This window comes from Hemicordylus capensis, chromosome 3 (assembly GCF_027244095.1).
Source record: "Hemicordylus capensis ecotype Gifberg chromosome 3, rHemCap1.1.pri, whole genome shotgun sequence".
Classification (NCBI taxonomy): domain Eukaryota; kingdom Metazoa; phylum Chordata; class Lepidosauria; order Squamata; family Cordylidae; genus Hemicordylus; species Hemicordylus capensis.
The window spans coordinates 350534284-350561217 of record NC_069659.1 but is presented as its reverse complement, the minus strand read 5'-3'; the positions used below and the strand labels follow the sequence as shown (position 1 = coordinate 350561217).

Here is a 26934-nt window from a genome sequence, read left to right as displayed (position 1 = left end):
AGTATTATGTTCCTATTAATCCCTTGATGCGTAATTAGTTTAATGACTACTGCATATGTTCTACCATAACATATGATTGGAGGATGGCACTCCTAGATTAAATGAGTACAATGTCAGAAAGAACCCTTTTTAAATTTCCTTGTCTTCCATAACTGTAAACAGAAAGCCTTTATAAAAGCACACTCAGACATACTAGAAGGACACAGACAACAATAGAGAAGGCAGGAGAATGTTGGGGCTGTGGACATTTCAGATTCCTCTGCTAGTGGGTCTCCTGATTCTGCATTACTTGAAGCAGCTCTGGTCACATAGACACTACCCTCCCGGACCTTTTGAACTTCCTTTCATTGGAAACATGTGGCGGTTTGTAGCTCAGCTTCGCCAAAATGTTTTAATGGAGGTAACTTTTTCTAAATAATTAATCACCTTAATAAGATTATTTTTGAAGATAATTGTGAACTCTTGTCCTCCAATGGTAACAGTGAATCAAAAATATTGATAATTTTGCAATTATTATGTATTCTATCATGACTATAGTTATACATGCAATTCTCATTTCAGTAATGTTTTTAATTTTCTCATAATTCAACTTAATATGCAAATAATCCTTTCCTTCATTGTTATGCCACATACGATGATAATGACTTTTGTTATACAATGCAAATTGACGACTTCTGTGTCTAGCTATATTTACTTTGCCCATGAATGTAAATGACATCTATTGACTTCTTGAAATGAATTAAGGGGATTCAGTTGGGACACATATTAATAGGGATCAAAACCAGCCTTTTCAGCCCCGATGTTGACACTGACCTGCTTCTCTGGGAGTAGGCAGGGCACTTGTGAATGAGCACCTCTTTTATCTGGCGTAGGCAGAGGCCGCATTGGCACGTAACATGAAACTGCAGTTAAACAGGGCAGAGGTTGGAAGGCCGTTATGTCTGAATGTGTGAAACCATGTTTTTTAGACAAAAATGACCCATAGTTTGCCTTGCAAAACTCCAATTTAAATTTTCAGTTTGTAGTAAGTTTCACTTACTAGGAAAGCCTAGCCCGATTTTTGCGTACCGTCAGAACCACTGGGCTCGCAGCTGAGCCTGGTGGTTCTGGAGCGGCTAACCCGCTCCTGTAGCCCGCCCCTTAGTCTGGGTTTGCGGAGTGAGCGCTCCGCAAACCCGGGCTATCTGTTCGTGAATAGCCATGGTGCAGCTCCGTGCTGCGGCTACTTGCAAGTAGACCCCCGACTGGGAGGTGAAAGGATTCTTTTAGATAAGCATTAGATAGGCATTCTCAAACAGAAAGCCCAGGTTTGAAAAGCTAAGCAGAAGCAACTAAGCTTATCCTTCATGTAAATATGCTTTATTTATTTGTACCTAATCAAAGCAGTAGCTTTTATTTTGCTAGGGGGATGCATAACTTTTAATATTATTTTAGGTGGTAATAATATCAAAACATTTGAGAAACCCTGACTTTGCAACCCTAGATGCACAAATGATTTTATTTTTTAAGTTGGTAAAAAGTAAAAGATTTTTTTAAAGAACTTTAACTGCCACTCTCAATAATACTCATACATATACACATTCCTATCTATCTATCTATCTATCTATCTATCTATCTATCTATCTATCTATCTATCTAATTTTTATACTGCACAAAGCATAAGTTCTCTGGGAGGTTTACAATACAAAAAAAACAACCAATAAAAAGATTAACACATTTCAAAAATTAAAACAAGATACACCCACACACAATATACCCACAATTAAAACATAATTAAAACTCAATTAAAACAATGTCTAATTAAAAGCCTGGGTGAGCAAATGTGTCTTGATTGCCTTTTTATAAGCTGTAAGAGATGAGGAGGCTCTTATTTCAGCAGGAAGTGTGTTCCAAAGCCTCGGGGCAGCAATGGAGAAGGCTTGTCCCTGAGTACCCACCAGAGGAGCTTGTGGCAACTGCAGACGAACCTCTCTAGATGATCTCAGTGGGCGGTGTGGTTTATAGAAGATGTTCTCTTAAATACTGGGGCCCAAGCTGTTATAGGTTTTAACCAAAACCTTGTACTTTGCCTTGAAACTTATCGGAAGCCAGTGTAGATATTTTAAGATGGGAGTGATATGGTCTCTCTGAGATGACCCAGAGACTAACCTGGCTGCCGCATTCTGGACTAACTGCAGTTTCTGGACTATGTACAAAGCAGCCCCACATAGAGCACATTGCAGTAGTCAAGTCTGGAGGTGACCAGCAGATGTACTATTGTTGTGAGGTAATTTATCTTAAGAATGGACACAGCTGGCATATCAGCCAAAGCTGTTAAAAGGCACCTCTGGCCACTGCCTCAACCTGGGACACCAGGGAGAGTTTTGTGTCCAGAAGCACCCCAGGCTGCGTACCTGTTCCTTCTGGGGAAGTATGACCCAGTCCAGAACAGGCAGATCAAAATCAACTCCCGAGTTCCGACCCCACACAATAAGTACCTTCATCTTATCTGCATTCAGTCTCAGTTTGTTATCCATCATCCAGCCCATTACCGCCTCCAGACAGGCATTTAAGGAGGTTATGCCTTCTCCTGATGATGCTGACATGGAGAAATAGATTTGGGTGTCATCAGCATACTGATAACAGCCTGCACCAAATCTCCTGATGATCACTCCCAGCGGTTTCATGTAGTTGTTAAACAACATTGGAGACAATACGATGCCCTGAGGAACACCGTACCAAAGTTCAGTTTTTGAAGAACAACAGTCCCTGGGAGACACCACCTGGAATCTTCCCGAGAGATAAGAGAGGAACCACTGCAAAGCAGTGCCTCCCATGCCAACCCCCTCAGACACTCCAGAAGGATACTATGGTTGATAGTATCGAAAGCCGCCAAGTGGTCCAAAAGGACAAAGAGCACACTTCCTCTGTCAATTCCCAATTGGAGATAATCCATCAGGACGACCAAGGCAGTCTCCACCCCATAGCCCACCCAACAGCCAGTCTGAAACGGGTCTAGATAATCAATTTGATCCAAGACTGCCTGGATTTGGGAGGCCACCACCCTCTCAATTAACCTGCCCAGCCATGGAAGGTTGGAGACATGCCTATAATTGCTTACCTCTGAGAAATCCAAGGCAGGCTTCTTCAGAAGTGGTCTAATAATTGCCTCCTTAAATCAAGGAGATATCCTATCCTCCCTCAGAGAAATATTTATGATCTCTACTAGGCCTTCTACAACAACCTCCCTGCCAGACGGTATGAGCCGTGTCAGGCAAGAGTCAAGAGAACAGGTGGTAGGTCCCTTCGCTCCAAGCAGCTTGTCCACATCCTCACGAGTCACAAACTGATACTGACCCAGCCTAACCACATAAGAGGAGTCACTGGACACCTCCGATTTAGACAATGCAGTAATTGTGGGGTCTAAATCCAAGTCAGCCCGAATACGAGATGTTTTATCCACACAAAAATCATTAAACACGTCACAGCGGGTAATAGATGGTTCCAAGTTCTGATTCAAGGGCGGAGGGGCACTCACTATCCTTCTCACAACCCTGAACTACTCCACCGGATGTGAACTTACGGATGCAGTACCGGCTAAAAAGAATCATTTCTTTGCCACCTGTATAGCCAGAGCATAAATCTTCAAATGTGCTCTATGTTGTAATCTGTCGGATTCGAGTCAAGTCTTCCTCCACTTGTGCTCCAGTTGTCTGCCTTGCTGCTTCAGCCACTGTAGTTCTTCTGTATACCAAGGGGTCAATTTTGAAGTGGGTCAGAGATTGCTTAGCTGCAATCATCTCTACTGCCCTGGTGAGCTTGCTATTCCAGTTCTTCACCAGGGCTTCAACAGGATCACCAGCAGAGCCAGCACTAAATCCCTCCAAGCCATCTTGGAACCCTATTGGATCCAATAACCTTCTCGGGCAGATCATTCTAATGGGCCCCTTGCCCCTGTAAGTCCAACCTTAACCAGAAGGTGGTCCATCCTTGAATGTGGGGAAATCACAGGAGACCCACCCTGAACACCATAGAACACCACCCTGATCAGAGTGAAAGACCAGATCAAGCATGTGACCTGCAATATGTGTCAGTCCTGAAACCCTTTGGGATAGGTGCATATTTGTCATGGCCACTATGAACTCCTGAGCCGCTCCAGACAAACTGGCTCCAAAGTGGATGTTGAAATCCCCCAGCACCACAAGCCTGGGAGACTCCAACGCCAAACTTGAGACCAAGTCCGTCAGCTCAGTTAGGGACTCCATTGAGCTGCAGGGCGATAGGTACACCAAGAGAAGTCCCAGTCTATCCCTTGTCCCCAAACATAGGTACATACATTCAATATGGTCAGACACTTGCACAGGGATCTTGGTCAGGGAGAGGTTATTCTTATAGACCACAGCCACTCCACCTCCCCGCCAACATTCCCGCACCTGCTCCTCAACAGAGTACCCTGGAGGGAGAAGCTGGGACCGGATTGGGCCACCAGCCTCCCCCAACCAAACCTCTGTAATACATACCAGGTCTGCCTCTTCATCCAGAATCAGGTCATGGATGGTTTCCAACTTATGCTGGACAGACCTGGCATTACAGAGGAGCAAGGTGAGAGTCTGTGGGAGGTTGGCACTACCCCCTAAGGTCAAAAAGCTGGCAGGGCAGCCGGAAAGGGAAACAGCTAATAGATTTCCGACTTCCCTTCCCCTGTAACAACACGCTGACCTCCCAACTTTACCTCCTCTATTCCCCACCACCACCAGAATAGCCACCCCACAGTCAATGGGCACACCCCCTGTCTCCCCATCCCCAGACAAACCAAGACACATCTAAAATATCTAGGATACAAAACCAACAGAAGCCAAAAAATATCACCAGGCCTTCACCCTCGTTGCCCCCCGAAGTGGCTCCCCCAATGGGGTGACCCCATTTCGTGTCGCCCCTTCAGTGGCAGTCCTGCCGCCACAGGGCAGCAGCCCTTTTTTTAAGCCCAGAAAGATGGCTGATCTGGGCAGCTGACCTTCAAGAACTGCTGATTCATCCCCTCTGGCCCCGATCCCGCACAGACTGGGGGAACAGCCACAGCAGGGCAACAGCCACAGCCCCACAAATTACGGGGCACACAGGCTGGCAAGCTGACAACAGCAAACAGCAACCACACAGGCTCTCACCACTGAGCAGCTGCAGTTTCTGGGAAGCAGATGTTAAAACCTCCTCCTTCCTACAAGGCTTCTGGCAAGTTTATGTGGTTCTACTCTGTTCCCTTCTGTTTTATCTGAATCTTTTACACCCTCAAACCTTAAAGGATAGCATTTGCTGAACCGGATACTGCCCAGCTCATGATGGGCCAGTGTGATGTAGTGGTTAGAGTGCTGGACTAGGACCGGGGAGACCCGGGTTCAAATCCCCATTCAGCCATGAAACTAGCTGGGTGACTCTGGGCCAGTCACTACTCTCTCAGCCTAACCTACTTCACAGGGTTGTTGTGAAAGAGAAACTCAAGTATGTAGTACACCGCTCTGGGCTTCTTGGAGGAAGAGTGGGATATACATGTAAATAATAATAATAACAATAACAGCAATAACAGCAACAACAGACAAGCATCTGCCACACAATACACCAGATGTAACTGTAGTCGAGAAGAAAGAAAAACAAGTTAAAATAATCCACATTGCAATATCAGGGGATAGCAGAATAGAAGAAAAAGAAATAGAAAAAAAATCACCAAATACAAAGATCTACAAATTGAAATTGAAAGGCTGTGGCAGAAAAAGACCAAAGTAATCCCAGTGGTCATTGGCGCCCTGGGTGCAGTTCCAAAAGACCTTGACGAGCACCTCAACACCATAGGGGCCACAGAAATCACCATCAGCCAATTACAAAAAGCAACTTTACTGGGAACAGCCTATATTCTGCGACGATATCTATAATAACAGCAACAACATTGATAATAAAATCCAGCTATCCCAGGTCCTTGGGAAGGACTCGATGTCTGGAGAAAACAAACCAGTCAATAACACCTGTCTGACTTTGTAAACAAGAAATAATAATGTTCATTATTCCTGACAGGAATAGCCCACAGGAGAGAGGTTGTGCCCTTACCTGTTTGTTGCCTGTGGGCTTCTCAGGGGCATTTGGTGGGTCCCCATGTGAAACAGGATGCTAGACTGGATGGGCCTTGGGACTGATCCATCAAGACTGTTCTTATGTTATTAACTATAAAAGTAATGTGATAATCTTTATAAAAATTCAGTATAATAAAACATACACTATTGTTTCAACTGCTCTGCTCCACATGGGCATAATTGCTCCATGTAAGGAAGGGATCTTCCTAAACCTGCTCTCCACTACTAGAAGAGCATTGAAACATTGCAGCAAGAACATTCTTCTATTCTTTGGTACGGTAAGCTAACTGCTGACTGAGCAAAGACAACTTTTAAAGTGGTTATTCTCTTATATTTAGCAGGGGAAGAACAACTGGCCCTATACAACCCCAGAACAACATCCCTCCAGTGTCTGTTGCTGGTGTCTACCTTATGTTTCTTTTTAGATTGTGAGCCCTTTGGGGACAGGGGACCATCTTATTGATGTATTTTTCTATGTAAACCACTTTGAGAAATTTGTTGACGAGCTATATATAAATATTCTTCATCGTAGTAGTAGTACGAAAAACACAAATATGACAAATATTTATATACTGCTTTTCAACAAAAGTTCCCAAAGTAGTTTACATAGATATAACATAAATAAATAAATTGGCTCCCTGTCCCCAAAGGACTCACAATCTAAAAAAGAAATAGATAGACACCAGCAACAGCTACTGGAGGGATGCTGTGCTGGGGTCGGATAGGGCCAGTTGCTCTCCCCCTGCTAACAGAGGCGTAACTAGGGAAAACGGCGCCCGGGGAAGCACTGAAATTGCGCCCCCCCACCCCACCCCAGTTTATATCACGCTCTCCCTCCAAGTAGCCCAGTGTGTGTGGTGCACTGCATACTTAGGTTTTTCCTCACAACAACCCTGTGAAGTAGGCTTGTGTACACACACACCATATGTACACTCTCAGCTTGATTACCAAATGTAATTGGCAGTCTCATAACTTCACACAAACTTGACAGTAGTCCTCCCCCCACCCTTCTCTGTTAGTCAGCCCTCTGCAATGTAAGTGGATTGGTTAGTTGTTTACTGTGAGTCTCTTCCTCGGCAGATTGTTTACTCTGCAGAGAAGTATATGTGTGTTCTGAGATAATTATGGATGCATTTTGTGTGTTGGAGACTATCCCTAACTTGGCCGAGAAGGAGAGCGTGTTGTCCGCTCCCCTTTGCGAAGAAGAAACCAGCTTCTGAGCAGAGAATAGTTTTGCAAATGAGTTGAACTTTTCCTTTTCCCCCTTCCCTTTCCTTTTTGCCACTGGCCTCCTCTTCGAGCAATTCCCTTACACTGAGGCTTCAACACATGGATGCCACTAAAGGAAAGGGGAAGGTGGAGAGAATGCCTTTGACTCTGCATGTCTACGATACCATTTACAAAACTAAGGCTATGGTTCTTTGTCTCATTTGGAAGCAAGCTCCACTGATATAGGCTCCCCTCATGTACAGAGGCGTAACTAGGGAAAACGGCGCCCGGGGCAAGCACTGAAATTGCGCCCCCCCCCCCCGCCACCCCTTAGCTAAGCAGGGTCCACCCTGGTTTGCATTTGAATGGGAGACTAGAAGTGTGAGCACTGGAAGATATTCCCCTCAGGAGATGGAGCCACTCTGGGAAGAGCATCTAGGTCCCAAGTTCCCTGCCTGGCATCATCTCCAAGATAGGGCTGCAAGAAACTCCTGCCTGCAACCTTGGAGAAGCCGCTGCCAGACTGGGTAGACAATACTAAGCTAGATAGACCAATGGTCTGACTCAGTATATGGCAGCTTCCTATGTTCCTAAATACTACTGCAGCACACACACAAGACACCTGTCCCATCCTGACACTCAGCCAACTTCCATAATCAAGATCCTACACACACACACACACACACACACACACACACCACAACTGCCTACTCCTAGATTTACAAGGAATACAAGCCACACCTAATGGCACAGCAGGGAAGTAACTTGCCTAGGGAGCAAAAGGTTCCGGGTTCGAACGGAAACACCTATATCGGGCAGCAGTGATATATGAAGCTGCTGAAAGGCAACACTTCATACTATGTGGAACCCATTTTGAGCAGAGACCATCATAGTCACGAGACAGAAAAAATGGACCTATGGCAATGACAGCAGGACAGTGCACATTCTGTACTCTGGAAAGCTCTCGTTTGAACACAGCTTGAATTAATTTCCCAGCTCATCTGTTTCAGAGGGCCACACTAGATACAATGATGGCAAACCTGTGTCTCGCACAGCTGGGGTGCAAAGCAGTGCACTGCTTGGGGCAGGGGAGAGATTTTAGAGTACAGCATAGGCAGGCAAATGAACACTTTCCCAACCCGTATTCTCACCTAAAGTGTTTCTCTCCAGCTACTTTTCTCCCACTGGGAGTCCATGAGGTTATCCCTTCCAAGAGAAAAACTACTGGAGAGAAGTTGGGAGTGGGGGAAGTATGGGAGAGGAAAGGGTTCCGTTTCTCCCACTCCTTCAACTCTTTAAATCTCATACTCTAGCCCCCTTTGCTACAGGGAACCAGAACAACCTGGGTTGGATTAAGCCATATCACCCTCACACTATCATTGAGGCAAGGCTTAAGGTGCCATTGGGGAGGCCCTGGAGGCAAGCAGGAAAGCTCTTTGCCTTCATTGCCCCCTATAGGGATAAATAGCTGGTTCACTCACAATCACTCCCTTGCAATCATCTCTTTAGATTTATATGCACACACCGTGCAGGAGCTGCAAAGGACAGTAGGTGCTGCAACCAATTAAACCACTAAGACAAAGGAAAAGCACACACAGAGAAACCTCAATCAAGATAGCAAAAGAACCTGTTCTTTAATGACAATACAGCTTGCCTCACCAACCCAAGGTCTGAATCCAAATTGTGATTTTGTAAACTACAGGAGCACTGCTGGAAAGGCACAAACATTCAGTTGGTGACAACCAAAGTTTCACCCATGAAATACCTGTTTGTAACCATAAGGAAATCTACTGCTATCCTTATGAGTGCAGTGCTTATATGGAGAAATGGAGGGAGGGCTAATTTGGTCATATGTGCTTGCCTTAGCAGATTCCCACTCCTCTTGGAAAGAGAGAGGAAGAAAAGACTCAATCCCACCTTTCAAAAACACCCCCTTAATTAACCCCCCCCCCAAAAAAAAAGGAAGAGAGAAATGCATTTCAGGCAAGATGTATGGATGCATTTACACCCAATCCTCTCCCTCCCCAGATCTGCATTAAATTTCACAATACTGTATGCAGCACTGGGCTCCCTGTTCCTTAGCCAAACAGCACAACTTACCCAAACTCTGAGGCAACAGCAGCACTCTCCGGCAGAGGAATGCAGGAGCCTCGCCCAGCCCAGCCCCACCCCCAGCCTGGCCCGCACCACCGGACTCCCAGGGCTCCTGGGAGTTGTAGTTCACGGCGGGAAAGCAGGTTTGGGGGAAAAAAACTGTTTTAATCAGGCTTTGCTGCAGTTGCAAGCCTGTTCCTTCCTCTCTCTCTTCTCTTCCGGAGCAGGAAGGCCTCCGTGCTCACTCAAGCCGTGTGAGCTGTCTGCAACAGGGGCGGCAGAGTTCTAAAGGCAAAGGCAGCAGGCGGCGCCGGGAGTTTGCATGCAGCCCTTGCCCTTCCCTGGCTTTGCATTGCATTGCATTGCAAAATAGCAGCGGCGTGGGCAGCAGCGGAGGCGGAGCAAGCCCCGCTCGCTGGCTGGCATGCAGGGTGCACGCCGACGCCCTGCACTGCCCAGTGCCAGCGGAGAATTGAGATAAGCAATGGGGGGGGGCGCGTGCTGGGACCGGGGGAGGGGGACTGCTCCTTGCAGACTGCTGCACACACACACACAAACATCACAATAAAATAAAATAAAATAAAAATTTCTGCAAAGGCAGGGGATTGGCGGGGCACTTTTTGGCGCCCCCCACGTGACCAAACGAGGTGGCGCCTGGGGCACGTGCCCCCCCTGCCCCCCCTATCGTTACGCCCCTGCTCATGTAGGCTTCAATCTTGCGCACACTTTCCCAGCCCCTCACTGAACTCCATAACCATGCAAAAAATTTTTTTAAAGGCTTCGATTCCATGCCCACGCTAGGGAGTTAGTCCCATTGAAACCTGTACTCCTCAGCACACAGGACTAAATTGGCGCGCACACACACACACACACCGGTGCACTTCGGAGCGTCTCTCACAAAAATCAGCGAAGGCTTAACACACAACAGCTCCAGCCAAAAGCAAAGGGAAAATACCGCATCTTCTCGGGGGGGGGGGTGTCCAAAAAACTAGATTTTTTTTTTAAGGCGAAAGAATCTTTGAAAAGGAAGCAGGGGGAGCGGAGCCAGAGGAGATGCTACATAATTACGCGTTACTCTGTAGCAGACCCTCCTCCCTGCCTCTTGCAAAGCACACACATACCATACAATACACACAAGATAGGAAACATTTGCATAGATAAGCAGAGCTGTTCTTGTCTCTCCACCACCACCACCACCACCACCACCCGCCGCCAAGCAAAAGAAATACCCCAAGAAAGATTTACCTCAGCAGTGCATCCAGTAAATCAATTCCATCACCCTTTTTTGTTTTGTTAATGAGCCTTTTCCTTTCTCTCTTTCTTTGCTGTGCCTAATGACTGTGTGTTTGTGCACTGCAGTTGGTTATGGAAACTAAGGCAGTGGATCTGTAGCTAAGGGTAATCCTGTTTTTTACTTCCCCCATCTTCAGAGAGAGCAGGGTTAGCCTGGTCAAACCCCGAGAAACCGATCTGGCAAACTCTCTCACGTGCGCACACACACATTATACACATCTCACCCAGACACCCTGAGCCTGGGAGAGAGAGATCGAGATCTGGGAAGTGTGTTGTCTGTGCTTGGCAGAGCCGCTCAGCAGACTCAGCAATCGATTACAGAACAAGTGTTCAGCTTGATCTGAACAGCAGATCTGCTTGATTGATCAGCAGATCTGCTTCTTTTCCTTTCTTTTCTCCGGGATGGCAAGAGCTACACAGCAAACAGAAACAAAACCGGCAATTTGAATAAAGTTAACTTTATTTCTAGTGCTTTTGTTTACTTGCTTGTTTTTGTTCTACACCCTCCAAACCCCACGACTGGGGGCGGGGCGGGGCAGCGGGGCGGGGAGTGAGCGGAGTGATGTGAGCGGAGTGATCTGATGAAGAAAGAAGAGACGAAGAGGTCCGCTGCAGACGCTGAAGCAGCAAGCAGGCACTGTAAACTTTAGGCGCCTGCACCGGGCAATGGGGGGTGCGCCGGGGAGGGGGCTTTTTGTGGACTGCTGCGCAAAAAAAAAAATCAAAAAAAAATCAAAAAAAATTTTTTTTCAACAAAGGCAGGGGATGGCGGGGGCACTTTTTGGCGCCCCCTGCCAAGTGGCGCCTGGGGCACGTGCCCCCCCTGCCCCCCTATCGTTACGCCCCTGCCTGCTAAATAAAGAGAATCACCACTTTTAAAACGTGCCTTTTTTCTCTGTTAACAGGGTGCCTTGCTGCTTTAGTACTGAATGACTTGTTCCCAAGAAAACACTTATTTGAAACACATCTTGATTCTTTTTGGCATGTGATATCCAGCAGCCTTTGTTTGAGGGCTAATTTGGCTCATTCATTATCCCACGCTATCAATAACTCAGGAGAAAATCCAAGTAAATATTATTTCCTCTCTAATAACAGTTTCCCCCCCCCACCGCCCAAGTCCTGCTATGCTGCCTCATCATGGCAGGGGGTGTTCCTGGGAGGGATGAGTGAAGTACGTTGAGAGATATACACCCAGTAGGGTCACCCAAACCATGAAGGTCATCTCAGCTGCCCAGCTAAAGCAAGCAGGCACCTATATTGGGCAGCAGTGATATAGGAAGATGCTGAAGGCGGACGATCACTTCAGTGACAATGACAAAGGCATTATTTCATACTGCCCAGGAGAAGGCAATAGTAAACCACACTTGTATTTTACCAAGAAAGCCACATGGATAGACAAAATAGAATGATTGTCATAAGAACATAAGAATATAAGAACAGCCCTGCTGGATCAGGCCCAAGGCCCATCTACTCCAGCATCCTGTTTCACATAGTGGCCCACCAGATGCCACTGGAAGCCACAGGGTGTGGCTTGAGGGCATGCCCTCTCTCCTGCCATTACTCCCCTGCAACTGGTACTCAGAGGCATCCTGCCTTTGAGGCTGGAGGTGGCCCACAGCCCTCCGACTGGTAGCCATTGATAGACCTCTCCTCCATGAAGTCATCCAAACCCCTCTTAAAGCCATTCATGCTCTTGGCTGTCACCACATCCTGTGGCAGAGAGTTCCACAAGTGGGTCACGCATTCTGTGAAAAAGTACTTCCGTTTGTTGATCCTAGACCTCCTGGCAATCAATTCATGGAGTGACCCCTGGTTCTAGTGTTGTGTGAGAGGGAAAAGAAGTTCTCTCTATCCACTTTCTCCACACCATGCATGATTTTATAGACCTCTATCATGTCTCCCCACAGTCGTCTTTTTTCTAAACTAAAAAGCCTCAGGTGTTGTAGTCTTGCCTCATAAGAAAGGTGCTCTAGACCCCTGTTCATCTTGGTTGCCCTCTTCTGTACCTTTTCCAGTTCTACAGTGTCCTTTTTAAGATGTGTTGACCAGAATTGTAGGCAGTACTCCAAATGTGGTCGCACCATAGTTTTGTATAAGGGCATTATAATATTAGCTGTTTTATTTTCAATCCCCTTCCTAATGATCCCTAGCATGGAATTGGCCTTTTTCACAGCTGCCACACATTGAGTCGACACTTCCAACGAGCTGTCCACGGTGTAGTGCCGGATGATGGGCCCCTCCAGTTGAATGGTACTCAACATGCAACTGAGGAAGAGCTGAGGATCTCTCAGAATACCGATGGTGGTTATGACACGGTTAGATTAAAGCCTTTTGGATGTCTGGCAGCTGATGTTGCCATGCAGCCATGCAGGAAAAGAAAATCTGACGCTACCAAGACAGAATTACAATGGGAACATGGAATTTAAGAAGCATGAATATGGGTAAGCTCAACACAGTGAAAGATGAAAAGAATCGACTACAGATTGACATCTTGGGCATCAGTGAATTAAAGTGGACTGGAATGGGACACTATCAGTCAGAAAATCATACCGTTTACTACTCAGGACATGAAAAACAAAGGAGCGATGTTACTTTCATAGTCAGGAAAGATTTAGCAATGACAGTACTTGGCTACAATGTGGTCAGTGACCAACTAATATCAATTAGATTTTGGGGACAACCCTTTAACATGACGGTTCTTCAAGTCTATGCCCCAATGACTGATGCAGAAGAAGATGAAGTTGATGGATTTTATGCTTAAATTCAGTCTGAAATTGACAGAACATGCAAGCAAGATGTGATGCTGGTAGTTGGAGACTGGAATGCCAAAGTTGGAAATGGTAAGGAGGAAAACACAGTCAGACTATATGGCCTAGAAAACAGAAATGAAGCAGGAGAATGACTTATTAGTTTCTGCAAAGCCAATAATCTCTACATTGTTAACACATTTTTCAGACAAACAAAGTGGCACCTATACACATGGACATCACCAGATGGAGTACACAGAAATCAAACTGATTACATTATTGGTGCAAGGAGGTGGAAGAGGCCAATTATAACAGCAAAGAAATGGCTGGGGGCCAATTGTAGAACAGCTCACCAACTGCTCATGTGCAAGTTCCAAGTCAAGCTATAGCGGAAAAACAAAGCTATCCAGCTTCCACGATATGATCTTGAAAATGTACCCACCATCTTCAAGGAGAACATCAGGAACCGCTTCTGACACCTCATGCCTTCTGCAGGGGTTCTCAGGGGCTGCTGTCTGTCATCTTTGAGGTCATGTCTGCAAGTTAGATTCTCTAGTAGTATATGAGAGAGGATTCATGGTTTGTCATTCAAAATCTCACATGCTACCAGAGAATCTACACTCAGAACACTTCAGAAACAACAGAACCCAGCACCTCATGGGTTAGCAACCCATAGGGGTACGGATGTGCATAAAACCGGTTCTCCCGGTTCGGTTCGGGTCCGGACCGGGTCCGGACCGGACCGGGGAGGTTCGGTTCTGGTTTTGCCGGACCACCCCCCCGGTCCGGTTCGGATCCGAACCAGTTCGGATCCGAACCGAACTGGTTCGGATCACAAAAAGTGGCTGGTTTTGAAGGGGACATTGTGTTCTACCTGCCACCCAAATTTCAAGTCGATTGGACCTTCCTCTGATTTTTTACAATTTTTTTTTAAAAATTAATTCTTGCCCATAACTCGCAATGTGGAGCCCTTAGGGGCAAAAAATCTGGGGTGGGTGGTAGCCACCCATGGGTGTCCTCCACCCCAAAAATCCCAAGGCAATTGGTTGCTCCTAGTATTATTGGTGAATTTTTGAAGAAAATTTTTTTTCCATTGCCTAGAATGGGGGTTTGGGGCTGCCCCAGACCCGCCTCTGTGGGGTGGCAGCACCCCCAAAGTGGGTCCGGGGCCATGGCAAAAATGCCCTCAGTCCCTCCCTGCAATCCCCGTAGAGATAGGAGTGATGGTTCTGTTGTTTTTCTGAGGTGTTCTGAGTGTAGATTCTATGATAGCTAATGAGATTTCCAATGAGACACCATGAATCCACTCTCATTTGCTATCACAGAATCCACACTCACTCAGAACACCTCAGAAAAACAACAGAACCATCACTCCTATCTCTACGGGGATTGCTGGGAGGGACTGAGGGCATTTTTGCCATGGCCCCGGACCCACTTTGGCGGTGCTGCCACCCCACAGAAGCGGGTCTGGGGCAGCCCCGAACCCCCATTCTAGCCAATGGAAAAAAAAATTTCTTCAGAAATTCACCAATAATACTAGGAGCAACCCAACAATTGCCACCCCATCTTTTTGGCCCCTCTCTCTGGGCGCCCTAACACGTAACACCTAGTCAGTCCATCTTAATGCCTACCTACTACCACCACTCCTATCCAAGCAAGTAAGAGGAGGACACTCAGAGAGACAACACCCACTCTCTGATCTAACAAAAAGGCCACTGCTGTGCTGCCTGCCAGCACAGCAGCAGCAGCGGAGCAGCACACTAAGCACAAGAGCAGCACACACAGAGAAGAAGCAGGAGGCGGAGCAGCAGAGCAGCAGACCTGCCGCTCTGCATGATGGGTGACGTGATGCCCAAAGAAACCACCGCCTCACTCAGTGCCTGCCACTGACTAGGCCCGACAGGCAGAAGCCAGCCAACCTGCTCTGCTCTGCTCTGATGCTCCCCATGGATGATGCACACACACCCTACATCTGCATCCCAATGACCAGACCAGACCAGACCAAGTGCGCAGAGTCAGCACAGGCCAGCAGCCACCAGCCCAGAAACAACAACAGCTACTACTGCTACCACCACAACCAGTGTTGCCGCTACAATAACATTCCCAGTCCAGTCACGCGCGCCACAGCCTCAGCCTAGCACACAGCCAACAGCTGCTGCCAGCCAGTGCCTGGCAAGCCCAGCCAACATGAGGAGGAGAGAGCTAACAAGTAGACGGCGCACGCACATCACCAACCCATCACGACGGCGCAACTGCAAGGGGAGAGGGCACAATTACAGGCAGCAGCAGGAGGAGGAGGCAAGGCAATCCTAGCACAGATTTGAAAGTTTAGAATCCACCAGGACATCTTCTAGAATCTAGACTTCTGTTTTTTCTACCACCAGCTGTAGTGTCTAGTTAGTCAGTGTGCTGTGCAGCTGAGCTGAGCTGAGCTGAGCTGCGTGTGAGGAAGGGTGATTGTAGCTAGTTCTTCAGTTTCAGCAGACTGAGCATTGAGCATGGGCAGTGGCCTTGGGAAGCAACACAATTACACGACACTCACCTGCTGCTGCTGGTCCTAGAAGTTGCCTCTTCTCGTCTTCACCTCTTCGTGTGAGTGTGTGTGTGTGTGTGTGTGTGCAGTGAGTGCATGCCTTTTGCCTTGCTGGAAAGAAATGCTTCTCTGGTCCACCACCACATATCTGCTCAAGGACACAGAGGCCCAAGGCAGAGGTGGTGGTGGCACCAGTGTGAGTGCATGTGTGCTGGTGGTGTTTGCCACCACAGGTGTTTTGTGTGTGTATGTGTGCGCTGCTAGCTAGGAGGGGGGAGGGAGGCAGGGAGGGAGGCAGGGAGGCAGGGGGGAGGAAAGGGGAGGGGGAGAGGGATGTAGAGGGGATTGAAGGGGGGAGGGTCCGGCTCAGAGTTGGTCAGCCACATATTTGTGCACACACGTGCTCACGTGTGTGCTTCGGTGGGAGAGACCAGACTCTCATCATCTGCCAGACCGGGGTTGGGGGCAGGTGAGGCGGTGGTGGGCTGGAAGGGAGGGAGGATGGAAGGTGGTGAAGAGGAAGGGGAGAGGATGAGAGGGGAAGGATGGAGGGAGGCATGGGGGGGAGGAAAAAAACATGTAGACAGACACACACCAGAAAGCATCCACACACAGAGACAGTGCTAGGCATCCATTCAGACAGACAGACAGACAGACAGACACACAACAGGAAGAGACAGACTGAGCCTGCACCACACACACACACACACAGACCCGATTCCCCCCCTGCACAGTTATCAATCAATATGTTGTGTTGGCAACCAGTTCATTGCTATTCTGATGGTTTTGGGTTTTTTGCCATCAGCCAACATCAACAGTGACCACAATCAAGATGAACATAAGATGATAATAATTCATTCGTTTCATTTCAAAAAATCAACCAATCATTTTCTCCATGTAAACCAAGCCCCCCACACATGATTTCTGGTGACATTTTCAATAAAATCAATTCATTTGGCATTCATAATTTTGTTCTCCCTTTGTCACCTTTTTTTCTTTCTTTTGCATAATTTTGAGGCTTGATTTTGACATGGGGTTTTTAAAGAAAAAATTATTTACATGTTTATTTACTAGTATTTACATATCTACACTGCATTTTTGAACGTATACCCGCCGCTGCCGCTAAGTCTAGTACTCCGTGGGCTGTGCTACTTTGGGGGGGTGTGCCGTGCCCACGCCAGGTCCCCAAATGCTGACAGGTGGATAGATAAAGGGCCTGTGCTGGTCAGCATTGGGTTTATTTTTAGGTGGGCGTGGGCATTGTAAACATCTGGCCAGTCGCAGCACTACAACTACTACTACAACTGCATCTCTGTGTGGGCACACTACACGCTGCGACTGGCTGGCACGGCTCAGCATCTGTCACGTCAGCTCAGCTAGAGGTGGAAGGGGGGAGGGTAGGGATAAGCAGAGGTCGAGCCAGGCAGGTGACCAACCATGGGGCAACCCACGGTAATCACTCGCCCGTCTCAAACTGCAGCTTGGGGTAGCCCAACAGGGGGAGGTTCACCTTAAGGAAGACCAGCTGCTCCACCAGACCAGGGTCCAAGCGGGAGCGAGAGGGTGTCACCACGTCCCCGGCACGTGAAAACACCCGCTCGCTCTGGACACTGGTTGGGGGGCAGGAGAGGAGGCGCACAGCCACCACCGCCAGGTCCGGCCAGACTTGGCGGCGGCTCGCCCAGAACTGTGCGCAGTCCACGCCGTCTCCCTCCACAGGCTCCTCCAAGTACTGCGCAACGCATTGCTCAGCACTGGAGGGGGGCCTGGCAGGTCGAGCCTCCCGCATACCAGGCATGGCGCCATAGCAGAACCGCTGAAACCACTGGGTGGATCTCGAGTCGGTAGCAAATGGCTGCTGCGATGGCGCCGCCTGGGATGCCGCGCTGCTGGACTGGGAAGAGGGAGGGGAAGGGGAAGCTGACGCCGGCTGGCCGCCCATGCTGCTGCTGGGTGCGGGTTGGGCCGCGAGGGCTGCCCCCGCACCAACACCAACACCCTGGTCTCTGCGGGCCCTAGCGGCCTCCTCCTCCCTAACCTTCTCGACCAGGATGCCCTTCCACCTGGGCAAGTCGTCGGCACTCACGGCATTGCCCTTGAGGGCTGGGTGACAGAGACAAGCGAGGACATACTCCTCCCTGTCTCCCAGCACATCAACGAGCCGCTTGTCAACCCCAGACCTCAGCCTCCCAGCCAGAGCACGACCCTCTGGCGTGGTCAGAGAGATATGGAGTCCACCCATCAGCTTCTCGAGACCAACAGCTGTGGGCAGCGCCTGGCTCAAGAGAGTGGTGTCGCCACACAAGCCCTTCGTGGCAAGCTGGAAGGGCTCGAGTGCCGACACCGCCTCGGACATCTGCTTCCACTCTGCGTTCGAGAAGTCGCAGACATCCAAGGACTCGTCCCTCGCCAGGGCGACAAGGGCTCTCTCCTGCTCCAACAGGCGCTGGAACAGGAGGAAGGTGGAGTTCCACCGCGTCTCCACATCCGTAGGGATGAGATGGCGAGGAAGGCCAAGGTCATCCTGCTTCTGGCGAAGCAGTCTCCTGGACTTCTCGCTGCGGTGGAAGTGGGCGGCCAGCTTGCGGGACTTATCCACAAGCGTGGCCGTGGCAGCAACAGCAGCTGCGATGGGGCGGGCCCCCTTCTCCTGGGACGCCTTCAGCTCCTTAAGGCCAAGGGCGTCCCTGATGGTCAGATGGAGCGTGTGTGCCATACACCGTATGTTCACACAGTCCATGACTGTCTCGACAGCGGCGGTAACGTTGGCTCCATTGTCGGTGACAATGAAGCCGCGGGAGAGGTGTGGACACCCGCCAATCCACTCCTCTATCTGGCGGTCGAGTACGGCCGCCACCTCCTCCGCGGTGTGCCTCGTGTCCATTGTCTCCACGTGCAGGACAGCCCACCTGTGCCGTAGTGCAGCGGGAGCCGCGCCGGACCCGGAAGCATCGCCCGCGGAGGTCCCCTCACTCTCCGGTCCCCACCAGTGGGCAGTGAGGGCCAGGAAAGAAGCGTGCATCCCACTGACACTGGTCCAGAGGTCAGTCGTGAAATGCACGCTTGTCCCGGCCGGAGCTGCACGCAGCTCGGCCGACACGAGCTCCCTGCACCGGTGGTACAGGGAGGGGACCACGTTCCGGCTGAACGTCGTCCTTGAGGGGATGACGTATTCGGGAGCCAGGTATTGGAGAATACGGCGGAAGCCGTTGTTCTCGACCACCTGAAACGGCTGGTCATCGGTGGAAATCATCTCCCCTATGAGGCGGGTGAGGTGATGATGGTCCACGCGAACAATACGCTGGCTGCCCGAGGACTGCGTCCACCGCTGGACGGGCAGTGTAGCCTGCCTGCTGGCTGGCACACTGCCGCTGCCCGCCCTAGTGGCAGATGCACACGGCGCACTAGCGCTGCCAGCCTGTCCCCTGAGACCTGGGTGGTGACGCTCTAGGTGTCTCCACACAGGCGTCGTACCCAGGTGCGCAGGGTCCCTTCCACGGCTGACAAGCATCCTGCAGTGGACACAGCGGGCGTGGAATGGGTCATCTTGAGGGACCTCAAAATGCACCCATACACCACTGCCCTTGGCCTCCTGCGCCCTGGGCGCCATCCTAGGCCGTTTCTCGCAGGGTGGCTGCAGTCCTAGGGGGGGGGGGGGCCGCCACTGCCTGCCCACTGCTGCCACCCAACCCGCCCCTTCCGCCCTCCACAGCGGAGGAAGGGCCCGGCTCAACTGGCATCGGAGAGGCAGGCCTCTCCTCCACCACCTCGCCAGACCGCTCCCCACCAGAGTGTCGGGCTTCACGAGGGGGGGCCCCACTGAGCGGCGAAAGGATAGGGGGAAGGGGCCCCAGAGGGAGGGAGAACCTGGCTGCATCGCTGCCAGCCGCACGGTCCTCACCGCCCTCTACCTGCTCTTCCAACTCCACAGTCTCCTCCACCTCAATAACTGGCGGTAGCTCAGCAGCACCTGGTGCCGCCGGCGAGGAGGGACCCGCCACAGCCGTAACGGTGCCTCTGCCTCTGCCGCGATTGGCGGCAGCAGGCGTGGGGAACTGAATCCTGCGCACCAAAGATGGGGCCGGAGCAAAGAATTCTCCAATGGGGAGAACTGGGGTGTCCTCAGGCTCCCCGCGTCCTCTCCCTCCCCGTGCCGCAGGCGCACCCCGCACCTGGCCTCTCCCACCTCTGCCTGCCAGCCTTGAGTGAGCCCTGCCCGCCACACGGCGCTCAGACATGCTGCTAGGTCAGAAGGAGGGAGACTTTAGGAGGAAGGCCAGAGAGGGTCAGAAAAATAATTTGGAGGGGCTTAGGGGCCAAAAAAAAGGCAGCTGATTTGGAGGCGGCGGGGGGGAAGTTTGTTTTCAAAAAAGGAAGCCAATTGGGGGGAAAGGAAGACTTTTTGATATGGGGGGGGGAAGCCAATCGAAGTGAGGGGGAGGGTGTCCTTTTTGAATTTGGGAGTCAACCACCAAGCCAATTGAGGAGATGGGTCTGGGAGGGGTTTTTTTTAGAAAAATAGGGGGTTAAAGGGTGGAACCCCGGTGTGGGAGGGTGGCACGGGCAGTTGGGTGGAGTAGTTGTGGTGTGGGTGGCAAGTTTTTAGCTTTTTTTGGGGGGGGAGTGGATGGGGGGAGGGCACAGCACCTACCGGGGGTGGGGGAGGGATGCAGTCAACGCTTGGGAACCTGCAGATCAAAGGAGGAAACCCTTATTTAGTGAACTGGAACACAAAGTGTGGGTTCTGGGGGGTGGTTCTCAAGTAATGCTCCTGTGGGGGGAGCATCAAACTCAATGCAGCCTATTTAGTGACTCTGAATTGCACACAACCAAAACCAGAACCCAGTCACACCAACACAGAGGTTGAACCCACCCACTCTGTGACTCTGCCCGCCCAATGCCATGGCAAGCAAGCAGAAGCAAACACTTGATGGCAGCCTCATGGATTGAACATCATGATCATCATCATACGTGTGTATTGGCCCAGCATGTAGTGGCAGCATCAGAGCCCAGCCAGGACCCCACTCAGACTGCCCCAGAGGCAAGGAAGCACTCTGGCATGGCATGGGCCCAGCATGTAGTGGCAGCATCGCATCAGAACCCTGGACCCCACTCAGACTGCCCCAGAGGCAAGGAAGCACTCTGGAAGGCACCTGTTCAAAAACCACCTGCAAGACGCATGCAATGCAACGCAACACACAGCAGCAATTTCTTTACTGGGCATGGGCATGAAGACACAAGTTTTACAACAGTACATCTCCTCTCCAAGGTTCCCTCCCTCCTCCCCACACCCAAATGCATTTCAGAATAGGGGTGTCCCTATTTAAAACCGCCAGCTAGGGAGAGAAAGGGGCAACAAAAGGTGCACAATCGCACACACACTAACCCCTCTTCTTCCGGTCCTTCTCCTGCCGCTCACTGCTGGTCACGGATTCGCCGCCGCCAGCCAGCCACCCTGGGCTGAGACACAGCAGGGCGGCCGCACAAGGCACACAGGCAACCGGGGTAGTTCAACAACGATGGAGGGGCAGAAGTGAGGAGACAACACTATTTGTGTCGCTCAACTCACCCCCAAGCAGAGACAAAATCAACCAAAAACTATAAAAAGAAAAAAAAAACCGATGGCAGCCACCAGGTGGGTAGGCTACTGTGTGTGGCTGCAGCTGTGGGAGAGGAGGTGGAAAGTGAAGGGGAGCAGAGAGAGAAAAGACTAAGAGAGAGAGAAAAGAGAAGGGGGGGCAGGGACAAAGAGAAAGAGAGGAGAGAGAGAGAAAAGAAAGAGAGAGAGAGGAGAAAGAGAGATGATAGAGAGAAAGAGGAGAGAGGAGAAGCGCAGCGCAGCAGGGAGGGGGGATTCAGGTGTGGGGGGAGGACACAGCAGTAGCAGCGGTCCAAAGAGGTGGGGGGAGCAGAGAGGGTGTGTGTGGTTGGGGGCTAGTGTGTGGCAGGGGGCCTGGGGTAAGTGGAGAGAGTCGGGGGCAAGGAGGAAAAGAGGTGGGGTGGGGGGAGCAGAGAGGGTGTGTGTGGTTGGGGCTAGTGTGTGGTAGGGGGCCTGGGGTAAGTGGAGAGAGTCAGGGGCAAGGAGGAAAAGAGGTGGGGTGGGGGGAGCAGAGAGGGTGTGTGTGGTTGGGGCTAGTGTGTGGCAGGGGGCCTGGGGTAAGTGGAGAGAGTTGGGGGCAAGGAGGAAAAGAGGTGGGGTGGGGGGAGCAGAGAGGGTGTGTGTGGTTGGGGCTAGTGTGTGGCAGGGGGCCTGGGGTAAGTGGAGAGAGTCGGGGGCAAGGAGAAAAAGAGGTGGGGTGGGGGGAGCAGAGAGGGTGTGTGTGGTTGGGGCTAGTGTGTGGCAGGGGGCCTGGGGTAAGTGGAGAGAGTCAGGGGCAAGGAGGAAAAGAGGTGGGGTGGGGGAGCAGAGAGGGTGTGTGTGGTTGGGGGCTAGTGTGTGGCAGAGGGGTGTTGGGGGGATGGGGAGGGGGCAACAACAAACAGCAAAGGAGAAACTGGAACAACTCGGGCAGCAGCAGCGATTAGGCTGGATGGGGTGGTTGGGGGAGGAGCTGGGCCTGGGCTAGGGTCTGGGAGGAGGGAGGGTGGGGGGGCAGGCAGGGGGGGAGGAGGAGGAGGAGGGTAGCAAAATATATAAAGCAATATATATCAAGAGAACACAAGCCAGAAGTTTAAAAAAAAAATGAAAAGAAAGACTATAACCAGCAGAAAAAACTTGGGTGTGGGGGTGTGGGGAGGGGGAACCAAACACAGACTCTGAGGGGGGCCACTAAGTGAACAGAGACAATGAAACCACAATTGCTGCAAATTAATAATAGCAAATGAATAAGTGGAACTGCAAGCAAAGAAAACTGGACTCTGTTTGGCAGCAGCAAACTTGGGAGAAGGCTGGATGGGGTGGGGTTGGGGTGGGGTGTGGTTGGACTTGGAGGGGCAAGTTTGGAGCAGGGAACCAAAACTGATTATATGGGACAACAAGAAACAACAACAGAATCCTCTGGGGGTGGGGGGGAGGGATTCAGGGAACCAACTCGCAGGGCAGCAGCAGTCAGCAGAAACAAACAAAATGGTACAATTTAAGCAAAACCAGCAAGCAATATATAAATGAAACCAATGGAATGCAATGTGAAAATCAAAAAGTTGGACAAAAACAAGGCAGGACAAAGAGCAATAATTAATGGAAGAAGATTTAAAGCAACGAGGATGCAGTGGGTGGGAGTGGGGGAGGGGGAGGGTAGGCCCAAAGGATGAGAAGGGAAAGGGGGGAGGGGGGGAGAAAAGCAGACAGACAAGGAACAGGGAAAATTGGGGGAAATTAAGAAGAAAGTAAAGTGAAGTAACACACAGTATACAGACAAGAGACAGACAGAGAGAGGAGACACACAGAGAGTCACAAAGGGCAGGTGGACAAAGGATTAGACAGAGCACACACAGAGAGACACAGGACACAGTCAGGACTCACAGAGACACCAGAGCAGCCAGCAAAGGGCAAGCAGGTCTCAGAGATGATCCCACAACTGCGGCCAAGAGAAGTTTCCAGAGAAGAGGCTTGGGTTTATATAGGTTTGAAATTCCCTCCTTTGGGAGCCCCCACCTTTGCACTCCCCCCACGGCCAACAGGGTGCCAGCTCTCAACAGTGCAACAGCCAAGCAGCCTACCAGACCAAAGGACTCATTCTGGCCAATCAAGGATCAATAGCGCAGCCAATACAATGCCTGGAAATAGCATCACAAAATGGATGCAAGGAGGAGCAAAAGTTTCGGGAAGGAGACACAAAATGGAGGACACACTTGGAACTTTAAAGAGACACTCCAGAGACTCAATTTCGTTCCCGAACCGGTTCGGGAAACCCGAGCCGGTTCGGTACCGAACTGGCTCGAATTCGGTACGGCTCGGTCCCCGGAACGGCCCGATTCGGTCCGGGATCGAGCCGCCGGATCCGGACCGGTTCAGACGAACCGGTCCGGATCCGAACCGAACCGCACATCCCTACATAGGGGTGGTCAGCACCCTATGTGCACTACACCACCACCCGCTCTGGGCCACCCCAGTGCCCCCCAAGTGGAGTTATGGGGCTGCTGAAACCTCCATTATTCCCTAGGGGGGGAATCTTAAAGACCCATAAACTTCAAGAAATCACAAATAATCAGCCCTTGCCCAGTTCCTTTGGAATCTGGGTTGTGGCAGCCTGGCAGACACCCATTGCGGCACTACCACCCAACCCACTCTTCTGCCCCTGAATCCATTCCCAGGCTGGCATGCAGTTGCCATAGCAGGCTGGCAGGCCGGGCTCAGCCTGGAAACAAGGCAGGCATAGGCAATGGCATGGCATCATGGCAACTTGAGGCATGCAGTGCTGCAAACTAGTTCTCTCTCTCTCTCTTCAATGAGGCAGAAAGGCAGAATGGCGACTACTAACTTGCTGAATGAATTGAAAACACCTCCCCACTCTTGCCCCTTCTTCGACTATTCCCCTAGCCAATGTGGGATCAGTAAAGAGTGGCAAGAGGCAAAAGAGCCAATGGGGAACTAGGGAATCGTCAGCAGGTCAGTCCGTGCTTTAGGTCACCGATCGGAAGGCTGGAAGGGCGGGAAGTTCAAAGAGATGTCAAACACAAAATGGAGACTGACTCAGAGATCGCCACAAAATAATGGAGGTCCAAAACAACAAAATGTTTTGTAGTCAAAACAGGGACATTTTGTATACAAAACCTTCGTATCTGGAAAATGGGTGTTTAGTTTGTCTACAAAATCCCGAAACAGGCTGTTTTGGGTACAAAACATTTTGTATCTGAAACATTTCACACATCCCTAGTAGGTTCTCCTCTGGTGCATTTGCAAAATAATTGAGAAAATGGTGCAAAACGGCCTAGAATTGGCTGCACCATAAAACCTTAATTTACCAACATCTCTCCTTCCAGAAATGCCTCGGGCACCAACTAGACCTCACAAGCATTTTCTCTCAAAGAAGAGGGAATCATCAGACTCATAGGAAGAAGTTAGATCAGACAAGAGAGCAACAGCACAGGCTCCTCTCCACACTCTCCCTTCCAAATAACCAGCTCTTCATTAGGCTATGACTGGCTCACCTGCCACTCTGTCACAGAGGGGCTGAGCAGTCAGAAGTCAGAGGCAGGACAGTCAGAAGAGCCCCTGGCAGGTATTGGCTCTGCTGTCCTGATCCTAGACTGCGGTAAGGCAGGCGGTGGGGGTGGGGGCTTCAAAAGAGGGACTATGAGGGAATGAGAAGACTGGAGTCAAGACTCTGAGATGGGGGGAGGGGAAATTGGCAGAGAGGAGAGCTTCACACAGGTATATGAACTTAAAATAATCTAGTTTCTTTGAATATAATACTTGTCTCCTTTGTTTTGACCAAAATGGCAGCTGGGGAAAAAATACGGCAAGATTTACACTCTATGGTTAGGGCCACGACCCATGGTGGTACTTTCTGGATTCCAAGCTGTTAAAGAATGGCTGATTGGACATTCTGAAGATTTCTCTGACCGAACAGAGACCCCCTTTTTAAAAGCTGCATTGAAAGGCAAAGGTGAGTTGTTTTGAAAGCTAAGACGTTTATCTCTCCAGAGAAATCATAAAGGTATTCTAATCAAAAGAGAATGAAGGAAACCACTCTACATATTTCAGTCAGTTGGAGATTTCTCCAGGAAAATATAAATTATCCTCAGCTATTGTTCATTAGGCATGGAGATGACCACATCAGCTCTTACAGAGGTCTCCACATAAACTGAAAAGTCAACAAAGGAGACATGAGCATTTTTAATCCTGGACAGGTGTTTATAAAAGGAGAAGTGGTCTTGTGCTGGCAGGCATGAATTGTCCTCTTTGCTAAGCAGGGTCTGCCCTGGTTTTCATTTGAATGGGATACTACATGTGACCGCTGCAAGATATTGCCCTTAGGGAATGGGGCTGCTCTGGGAAGAACAGAAGGTTCCAAGTTCCCTCCCTGGCATCTCCAGTTAGGGCTGAGAGAGACTGCTGCCTGTAATCTTGAAGAAGCCACTGCCAGTCTGTGTAGACAGTACTGAGCTAGAAGGAGCAATAGTCTGACTTGGAAGATGGCAGCTTCCTGTGTTCCTGTGTTCCTAGAATACATGGGTTTTGCAAAGGTAGCAACACATGCCTAGACTGCAAGGTAGAAGTGGCTATAACATACATAGTGCGAAGAGTGGCAGCTGAGCTGGGTGGATATGAGGTAAGAAGCAAAGAGCAGCTGAGTCATTACGAGGATGAGAGTCATCTAACCTCTTCTAACTTTACTATTTTGGTTTGTGGGACTTGTACTGAACTTGCTAGTAGTAGCCCAAACTCATGAGATGGGATGCAGGACAAATGTCACCTGTTATTGAAATAAACATGAACGTAGGCAAACAAAATTAGACTATGAGGCTATTCAAATGATGGGAGAAAATCGGGCTAGCGGAGATCATACAGACAAGCTGCATTTTTAAAAACTTCTTCAAGAATGGGTTGGTCTTCGATGCATGGATGTATTATAAGTTGATAATGAGGGGTGTGCATGAACTGTTAGATCCAAACAGTTTTGCCTAGAACTGGCGTGGTTCGGAGGTTCCATCACGGACCGAACCGAGGGTGGTTCAGTTGGTGATCAGCCTCAACCACAAATTGTTCAGGTGAACCGGTTCAGAGCAGTAAGGGGTAGCCAGTTGCGGGTGGTAAGGGGGGGAAAAGCTTACCGTGGCCAGGGCAGCTGCCAGTAGCACTGCTCGCCACCACTCACCCTCCCAGCAAAGCCCAAGCACGCTTGCTTCTCTTTTACTGAGCTGCTGACTCAGGAAATTGTGTGGTGACACAAATGGCCTCTGTGCATGTACAGAGGTAACAGAAATAGGCTGTTCTTCAGGAGGCCAAAAGGGGGTTTGGAGGAGCCACTGCTGCCACCACCAATGTCTCCACTGCCTCCACAGCTGCCTCTGCCAT

At 50.1% G+C, this 26934-nt stretch overlaps 1 protein-coding gene across 1 annotated transcript in view; it reads left to right on the top strand.

Annotated features, from left to right (window-relative positions):
- Nucleotides 1–229: 229 nt before the first annotated feature.
- Nucleotides 230–26934, top strand: part of LOC128350408 (cytochrome P450 2J5-like) — an 87140-nt gene continuing 60435 nt past the window's right edge. Inside the window, exons 1-2 of the mRNA XM_053308677.1 lie at nucleotides 230–400; nucleotides 25360–25522. Coding sequence (XP_053164652.1) covers nucleotides 230–400; nucleotides 25360–25522 — 334 coding nt within the window. The remainder of the gene's footprint in view (nucleotides 401–25359; nucleotides 25523–26934) is intronic.